The sequence below is a fragment of the Macadamia integrifolia genome, chromosome 3 (assembly GCF_013358625.1).
Source record: "Macadamia integrifolia cultivar HAES 741 chromosome 3, SCU_Mint_v3, whole genome shotgun sequence".
Taxonomy (NCBI): domain Eukaryota; kingdom Viridiplantae; phylum Streptophyta; class Magnoliopsida; order Proteales; family Proteaceae; genus Macadamia; species Macadamia integrifolia.
The window spans coordinates 5,543,901-5,553,426 of NC_056559.1; the positions used below are offsets into that span (position 1 = coordinate 5,543,901).

At 37.3% G+C, this 9,526-nt stretch overlaps 1 protein-coding gene across 1 annotated transcript; it reads left to right on the forward strand.

The window, feature by feature from the left end:
• The first annotated feature begins 4,144 nt into the window (after window positions 1-4,144).
• LOC122073118 lies at window positions 4,145-9,041 on the forward strand. The gene is made up of 6 exons (XM_042637646.1): window positions 4,145-4,492; window positions 5,169-5,404; window positions 5,491-5,749; window positions 8,019-8,198; window positions 8,328-8,483; window positions 8,601-9,041. Exons 1-6 carry the CDS (start codon window positions 4,463-4,465, stop codon window positions 8,772-8,774), a joined length of 1,035 nt encoding a protein of 344 aa, XP_042493580.1. The 5' UTR covers window positions 4,145-4,462; the 3' UTR covers window positions 8,775-9,041.
• The last annotated feature ends 485 nt before the right edge of the window (window positions 9,042-9,526 follow it).

Sequence of the window (9,526 nt, forward strand, 5' to 3'; positions counted from 1 at the left end):
CTCTTATTTGTGGTTGCCAATTATTTTTTGATAAGCTTATGATCTTTAGTTTAGAGATTGTTACAAGTTACATCAAACCGATTGTGAACCGTTTTACAAATGGTATGGAATAAATCGAAATTAAAACGATTTAAAACCGTGAAATCGACATCGTTTAAAAACCATGGAAACCGAAACCATTTACTAAATGGTCACGATTTCAAAAAGTGAAACTGTTTAGCAAATGGTGCAACTGACCCCATTAAATTGAAATAAAGTTTTAAATGTTATTTTTATTGTTGTTATTGTTGCATTTAATGAGATTGTTTGACAAAATTTTCACCTTCAGATAATCAAACACTCATATTTATGATTAATTGTAGAAAATACGAACAAAACTTTCCTTATTTGTCTTTTTCACCTTTTCCTATCAGATAAATGAAACCCTAGATTTACGAACCCCGAATCTGTTTTTGATTTAGGTCGAATTGAAATCAGCTTGGAATCTGTTTTAATAGAAACTGTTGATCTTATTCTGTTCCGATGACTAGTGACTATCAAATATCAATACAAGTGGTCTAGAATCAAGATAGTGTGGACCCCAAAGTGTTTAGGTTTGAACGTTCAAAAGAGCAAAACGTGCTCCAGAGTCCAGAAGACTCTGCTCTTTCACACAAGGGCAAGTGAAGTCAACATTATCCCGAAACGAAATTTTGTTCTTTGTTTTTTTGTTTTTTTGTTTTTTGTTTTTTTTTTTATATGCTATATGCTTGCGGTGCCACTATACCATTGTGATAACAAAATTAAGTAAAGGCATCTTTACATAGTCTTTTTAAACCCGCATGTATGTAAACGTGCCCAAATGCAGGAGAATAGTTCTCTTTCTCTCCTTTTTTTTCATAAAGTAAATAAAAAACTTTAATTAATAAGAAAATTTGTTCTTTGGTTTTGTAATTTCTTTATTCTTCTTGTCCAAAATACAAATCAATAAATAAAGGTTCTTCACAGGCATCATAATACTTTACTATTTGTCACTTGATACATGAGGTTAATCCACGCGAATATGTGATAGATGACTTTACATATACCCCAATAACTAAATTTTAATGTAAAATAATAAAATAAATATATAGTTCAAACTCTAATCAAAGTTTTAGTAAAATTATCAAAATACTTTGAAATAAAAATAAATATAAAAAATACAAAATGATATCTTTTATAATTTTTAATACTTCTTGTACTCATTTTAAATTGAAATTGTATCAATAAGATGCTTATCTATGGATTTAGGAGATGGCATTAGTATCGTGATATCGATCTAGATTCATTGGATCAATGGGTATCGATCGGTTTTGCCCCTGCTTTTTTCTAAAAAATACTAATTTTTTGTTATTTCACCCCTAAAATGATACAGATAATCGATCCAGATCAATCAAGGATCGGAGATCAATCTTAACCAATACCAATCCCATATGATTAATACAAGACCGATACTTAAAACCATGTGCTTATCAGATAAAAAAACCTATAAATAAATAAGAAAAAAATGGTTCTCTTTTGAGTAGGTCACCTCTCTTTGTCTGTCTCTCTCATATTAAAAAAAATGGTTCTCTTTTAGTAGGTCACCTCTCTTTTTCCGTCCCTCTCATATTAAAATAATGAACAAAGATGTTTTTTTCACATGGGGAGAGAGAGAAAAACACATAGGAGCTGCCTGGCCGCGTAACCCTTGCTCCAGCATGAGTTACCATGCAATGTCGTCCCTTCTTCCACGTGCACAAAAGAGAAAGAAATTAGAATGGTAATTGTTGTGCTGTAGCCAACTGTGAGGGGGCAAAAAAAAAAAAAAAAGGGTAATCTCATGAGTCATGAGAATGAGATAACAACCATTTCTAAATTTGCAACCCATAACTAAAATTTAAACAAGGCCACGTGGGATTTGGGTAGAACCACAAGTTTCTCCAATTGACACCCACTCATAACTAATACTATAATTAGATAACTAATCAATTGTTATCATAATAATGATGATGATGGTGTTGATGATGACATTGTCCCGCATCTATGTTTTTAAATTGATAACGGTAAATTTGTATCCGATCTGATATTTTCAAAATTGATACCAACATTGATATGCATTGGTTCATATCGATCAACATTTTTTTCGTTTAAGATATTAATACAAAAATGTATTTTGACCATTTCACCTTTTATTTGTATCGTATAATTATTTTGATATTAATGAATACACGATTAATTTTGATATTACAACACCTTTCTAATAATAGGCTTGCACAACAGCCATTGGTTTCCCAACCTATTCTATGTCCTCCCCCAATTGAACATCCTGAAAATACTATTGTTATAATATCTGTTACTGATAGGTTTCTATACATTTATGGATGGGCACTATCAGTTTTCTCTCATACCTGTTGCTTACTCTTTTTTGTTGATTTTTTCATGACATGAGAGGGTACTGATGCTGCGGCAATGGGATTTCTGATCAAGCTCCAAGATTTTCAAATCAAAGAAAGTGTTTTTGACAGAATTTTAACAGATTTACCTGAACTTCACAACCTAATCTCTATAGATAATTTTTTGAAGTGGCATTGGCCTACTTTTGGATGGCGGTTGACTATAGACTGCCTTTTTTCTAAAACCCTATGCCTTGTCACTGATAATCCATATATTAGCATTTTAAAAATATTGTCATACAAAGTGCTACTCTAAATGTCAATATGTACATTTTCTCTAAACTAATGTTTTTTTTCTAGAATAAAAATAAATAAATAAATAAAAAATTCTTAAAACCCTTTCCACATCATCAAATACAAAAATATTAGTTTTCTGAGAGTTTTTTCTACATTACAGACGTAGGGATGCAAAATGACCACCTTGCCCTCTTCGGTGCGCACCCCTATGTTTGGCCACAAAGGGAGCACTCGGATAGAAAACATCTGCCATTATTTTTTTTTAATTGATAGGGTACTCTTACATGGAGAACCCATCAATATATGGTAGAGACATTACCAAAAAAAAAATGCATGGTAGAGGGAGAGAGGACTGACCGGCATAACATTAACCCAAGTGTGTCAATCCATTGGTTCAATCCAGGTTGAAAGGGTTTAGATTATAGTATTTGGTCAAAATGAAATCAACTTGTTAAGACAAAGTTTTGATTTCACTGGTTTATTTTCGATTTTCTAACTGATTGACTTAATTGGTTTTTATTGGCACATTGTCGAATTGTTATTGGTTTGATTTTGGCCTTCTCATTTATAATCCAACTAGTTTAGGTTGGAAAGTTGAGACCTCTAACTCAGCTCATAGATACATATTATATTTTTTTGGGAAAAAAGAAGACGTTGGGCTGTGTAGCACCTATGCCTAAATAGAGGAAGAGTAAAATGACCACCCTATCCTCATAAAATAAAATATTCCACTCTTGTTGGATGAAATTAGGATTATTTTGCAACGAATCGTTCTCAAAGGCTCTCTAACCTCTCACATGCGCACTTGGGACTGTATGTCCTCAAGTGTTAGGCCGCATACCTATGAAAGATTAAAAAATCATTGAAGAGGATCCAAATCCTATTGAATGCCCCTCACATGAACTCATTGACCTCCCTTCTTAGTCCTACAGATGCAAGCCAAATAGCCTTGAAATGATTCCATTGGATAAAAAAACCTTATCTGTTTAACATTCCTCATGCCCAACAAAAGTTTGATGTCAAAAGACCTAATTGCCTTCGCAAGATCCTGACTGTGTCTTAACGTTTCTTACACTATTTTTTTTTTTTTCCTTTTCTTTCTTTCGAGGCAAAGATTCTGTCTGGTTGCAAAAAATATAAATAAAAAGGTTTTTATTTAGGGACAGCACCTTCCGTATAAAGCGTTCAAAAATAACACGACCCCCTCAGCCTCTCCCCCATAATTCAAAGTTTAATACTTTAATCAAAATTCATTCATTTATTATGAAACTTAGACTTTGGTGAGAAAGTTAATTAAAGAGTGTTTGGTTTGGTATGGAAAATTTTTAACGGATAAGCCGAGAAAATCAAAGTCAAATCTAAGTGGTCTTACGACTCGGGTTGTATTACGGAGTAAGAGCCTACGTCGATATTAGATAGAGCCCTTCCAAAGACAACGACACCTAAAAAGCTTTAGAATTAGAATGGAGAGGAAGAAGCATACACTGCCACAGAGGAAGAGAGAGAGAGAGAGAGAATGAAATCAAGAGAGTAAAATAAACCCAAATTGAATCTAAGAGGTGGAGGAGCGTGCAGGTGTTAATGATGTCGCTCTTCTCGAAGAAAAGCTTGAAGGGTGTCTCTTTCTTTCCTTGGTTCATTACTCCCTGAAGCATTCTGACTCTTAGGAGGGAGAAGGAGACTTTTGAGAGAGAAAAAGGGTGGAGGGGAGAAGAGGGAAAGTGAAACTGAGCTGCCAATGCCCTTTTGTTTCTTTCCTTTTGGAAAGGAGGATGGCGGAAGATCTCTGTTTCTTCATCAAGGTGTGTGTGTTTGGTTCTGTTCATGCTCCACTTCTTTCTTTTGTTATTTTATTAATTTGCCTTTCGTCTCTCCTTGAAGGTTCCATCCCAAAATTTTAGTTTATGGGTACTCTGTAAAGTATGAATTTTTTCTTCCCAAAGGTTTTTTTTCCCCTCTTTGGGAGCCTTTTTCTGTCTGATTAATAGATGGTACATCGGACATTGATGATTTCATTGCAGAGGTTATCTTTGTATAAATTTCTGAACTTTAAGGTCTGTACTCTGCTCATTCATTTTGATTTGGCATCTATCCACAGAAATATGATTTTGTTTTTTTTAAATGTTTTTTAATGATGATGTCCTGATTTCTCTTTCTTTTTCTCTCTGATTTAGATTTAATTGGTAACATTGTTTTTGGGTTTTCATTTTTCTGAAATATTCAAACAGAATGAAGATTTCCCCTCATCTTTTTTTATTATTTTGGATAAATTTTAGGGGGTTTCAGGCTTCAGTTTGAAATTTTGATGTTATTTATGTCTCTCTAGTCTTGTCTTCTTGATTTCTCCAGCTCCAATAGGTTGGTTGTGCTCTTGCGTTGGATGCCCACCCCCCCAAAACAAAAAAAAAAGTGTTTATTCATCTGATTCTGGTCATGGAGCACCCCTTGACAAGTATCTGCATTACTTCTTCATCACAGGATTCCCCCATCATAAAGCCCCCTAAGAAATCTCCCTTGGTATTGAGGACGGTTGTCTTATTGTTCTCCGTGGTCTGCGGTGTTTATATTTGCTCAATCTGTCTAAAGCAGATAAGCACCCACACCAGGGCCAGATTCTTAAGTTTAGAAGGGGTTCAAAGACCTTGTTATGTACTGGATATCGATCCACAGGAGATCCATTACTTGCACTTTCCGATACCCAATACATTTGACAGGTAATTCCTACATTCCTGCTGTTGAATGCAAATTTTTGTCCGGGCTTATGTTAATCAACACCAAATTTTGTTTGATGCATTAACAGGGCTGAATGTGTGTGCAATCCTGTAAGATTCTTTGCCATCTTATCGATGCAGAGATCTGGTAGTGGATGGTTTGAAACCTTGTTAAACAGCCATATCAATGTCAGCTCGAATGGTGAAATTTTTTCTGCGAAAGAAAGAAGAGCAAACGCTTCGGCGATAGTGGAGACACTGGATAAAGTTTATAATCTTGATTGGTTAAGTAGTGCTTCCAAGAATGAATGCTCAGCTGCAGTCGGCTTCAAGTGGATGCTTAATCAGGTTAGTCATGTGGTGGAAGTTAAGCTGCATTCCTAGTACAAATGTCTCTAGTATGGTGACTAAGTTTGAGGCCGCTTCATGATAAGACCCAAATTAAATATATTCATGTTGTTCTCTTTATGGATGAAGAATTATGCTTCTTACCATGATTGACTACTAAAGCAAGGAACCATGCATATAAATGGAAATTCCTGAGGACAACTGCCTAGTGCAGTTGGTGAAGCATGGTGCAGTGAGCCCATGCTCACCAGGAGCCTCCTGGCCCTCACTTTCCCTCCCTCCCCACCTCTATAGAATAGGGATTGAAAAAAAAAAAAAAAGAAGAAGAAAGAAAGAAGAAGAAGAAGAAGAAAAAGAAGAAGAAGAAGAAGAAGAAGAAGAAGAAAAAGAAAAAGAGGAAAAAAAGGGGGAAATTCCTGCTACTTGCTAGTTGCATCAATGCATTAGAAAAATGGGGTTTTGAGTTTTGACAGCTGCATAGTTTGGGTGGCCAACACTGGAGAACCCTCCAGCACCTGTAATTCATTGCTAAACCTTGAGAATCTGTTTGCTGCATGTCAACTCTCCCAGTTTCAGTCTGTCTCAGAGGCTATGTGGTAAAAGGACTTTCTGGTTCCTCAAAATCCGTAAAATATAGGTAAATCAAAAGGTTGGTATAAATATCATAAGTTTGTTACTATTTCCTACTGCTGGACCTCCATTTAAATCAGTATATCACAGATTTTCTTGGGAGATCTCAGGAAGCTATTATTTCTACAGTCTGAGCTACGCTCTGTCCGTAAAATTTCTATATGAAAAATGGAAGTAAATTCTTACATAACCTTTGGCCTTGTTTAAAGCGTAGAATTGATGATGAAATGGCCGCAAGGCAAGCACATCTAGTTGTTGCTTGCATAGTTGTCACGGTGCTTAGGCTAACCAACGTGGTCGAAGGGGAGGGGGGAAATTTAGGAGACAGCAGTGAGGCGCCTAGGCACCACCTGCCTAGGCGACAGTCCATACAAAACTGCCTGGATGCCTAGGCGACACCTTGACAACTATGGTTGGTTGATGAAACAGCGACAAATGGACCCTTTGTCAACATTTAATCATTTATTCTCTTCTCTGTATGTTTACAGTCTTGTTCATGGGGAGTCACCATTCAGTTAATGAGGTGCCATATCCATGCATTTGTTGTATAGAAAACAAATTGAAATCCCCTACATACCTTTTTCCATAAAGCTTGAAACAGATGATGAAATTGCAAAGCACCTCCAGTATGTGATTGATGAAATAGCGACATGCACACCTCCATTTGGTGTCCAATCATCTACTTTTTGTCTCTTTACCTCCACACCTCCAAATTATTGATGTGGAATCACCATTTAGTTAATGAGGTTCCACCCCATTGGATAGTAATTCTCTCGCTTGTCGAAGGTGCCATTAAGACTCATAGATACAAACCAACCACTTCGTGTGTTATAGTTTTTAGTTTGAAGATTGTTAGCATTGGAATAGAGGAACATCCGATGGCTAGCAATGAGGATCTAAATGGAATCTGTGATGGAATGGGATATATTATTATTCTCTAATAGAAGTCATTGATGGGAGGAGAAGACATAACCCCCCAGTTTTTGAACCCTTAATTTCTCCTCTTAATATCTTCGTACCTATATAAATAGAGTGGGGCTTAAACCTTTAGAGCATCAATCAAGTCCCTCTTGAGCTATCCATGTGTATGTGTTGCCGTTCTTACTCTTCTTTGTTTCTGAGTTTTGAAAGTGATACTATTGTATCGTCCTTTTAATTTGACATAACCCTGTAGTAGTCAAAGGGTTCTAGTAGTCAAGTGCATGGTTATTAGGGGTACCAGTGGGTTGTTTTATCTTGGAGTTCAATTCATAATACTCCCAGTGCCACCATAGGGAGTGTCTATAGTCTTAAGGACAATGTCAAGTGACATGAGTCGGCCTGTTAATTTTCTAACAATTTCTGTGCCAGGTCTATGAAACTTCCAGTAGCCCCATTATCTGACTCAGCCTGTTAGTTTTCAAGCAATATGCAGGTCTCTTTGGCCTTCTTGGCGACGTTGGTCCTATCTTTGATGTTTGTTTTAGTGGGTCAAACTCTGTCAGAGTTGTCTTGCCATGGTTAATGTTCAGGGCCTGATGGTTTTTAATTGTATGTTGGTCTCTTTGGACTTCTTGGTCACATTGGTCCTATGTATGATGTCTGTTTTAGTGGCGGTAAAACACTGTCAAGTTAATTGTCTTGCCTGGTTAATGCTCAGGGCCTGATGGTGCATCACAAGGAAATTGTAGAATACTTTAATCGCAGGGGCGTCTCAGTAATATTTCTCTTTCGGCGAAATGTGCTGCGCAGGATGATATCAGTTCTTGCAAATTCTTATGATCGAGATGCTAAGCTACTGAATGGGACCCACAAGTCTCATGTGCATTCACCTCATGAGGTCTCTCTCTCTCTCTCTCTCTCTCTCTCTCTCTCTCTCTCTCACACACACACACACACACACACATACACACACGCACGTGTGCGCATGCTCAGTCTGTTCCTGAATCTTGTTTCTAATTGTTTGCAGGCCCAGATACTAGCAACATACAAGCCTATCATCAATGCCACATTATTGATTCCCAATCTGAAGCAAGTGGAGGATACAACTGCAAAAGCTTTAGAATACTTCAAGAGCACTCGGCACATAATTTTTTATTATGAAAACATCATAAAGAACCGCACTGTAAGATATCTTTCATCCATAGGACATGGTGCTGATGCTATTTTTCACACGCACACACCCCTACCCTCCACTGTGTAATGCTATGTCCATTTCTCAAGTTCCTCTGCTCTCTTGCAGAAGCTGATGGAGGTCCAAGACTTTCTAAGGGTTCCACAGAGGAAGCTTATGAGCCGTCAAGTGAAGATACACAAAGGGTCTTTATCAGAGCAGGTTGAGAACTGGGATGATGTTCACAAGACACTCAAGGGAACACCTTATGAGAGCTTCCTCCATTCAGACTATCAAATGTAGTACTCTTGTCCCCTTTCACTTGGGTCATGTAAATAACAACACTTTCTTTTATTTTTTTTACCCCTCAAGAAGAGCCAGCAGTGACCCCTGCTGAAAATTTTGGATGCGGCGCAAGCTTCAAGTTTCCATATTTTGATTCCTTTTTCGTGTTGTTTAATTTACACCTAATTGGAGCTGTTGCGCTCCCCCCAACCCAATTTTTTAGGCTCCGGACAGGCACTCATGTATATTTATTGTGAAATCAAATCTAATCTTTTTCGTGGCTTCCACAGTTGTGCTTTTGTTTCCTTGGGAGTTCTACAGTTGGGTTGAACCCTCTAAATAACAGTTTTACAGTTAAGGGCAACCAAGTGAGGATGCTGGCAGCTGAATTTCATTTCCTTTCAGACAGGTCATCAAATAATTAAATAGAAAGTGGTTGACAATTTCTTAACTGGCCCAGACCGGACTAGCCATCTGGTTTTGGCCTGGGCGAGCAACAGCGTAGATCATTATTTTCTGGGCCTTGGTTGAGATTGTTTTGTGAGAAAAAGATCCCTGCCAGGTCGTGTGAAGCCTGCGTATAGACAAGGGGGAAAATGGTCTCGTGTGAAATATGAAAATTTCACCCTGTTGATACCCTTGCATGTCCTCTCATTGGCATCAGTGCTGATGCAGTGGCCATGCAACTTGCGCATCACCTAAAGAAGCTGAGATTCTTTGGAGAGGTGTAAAATGTGACAGTTCAGAGAGAGGGATGGCAAAAGAAGCAA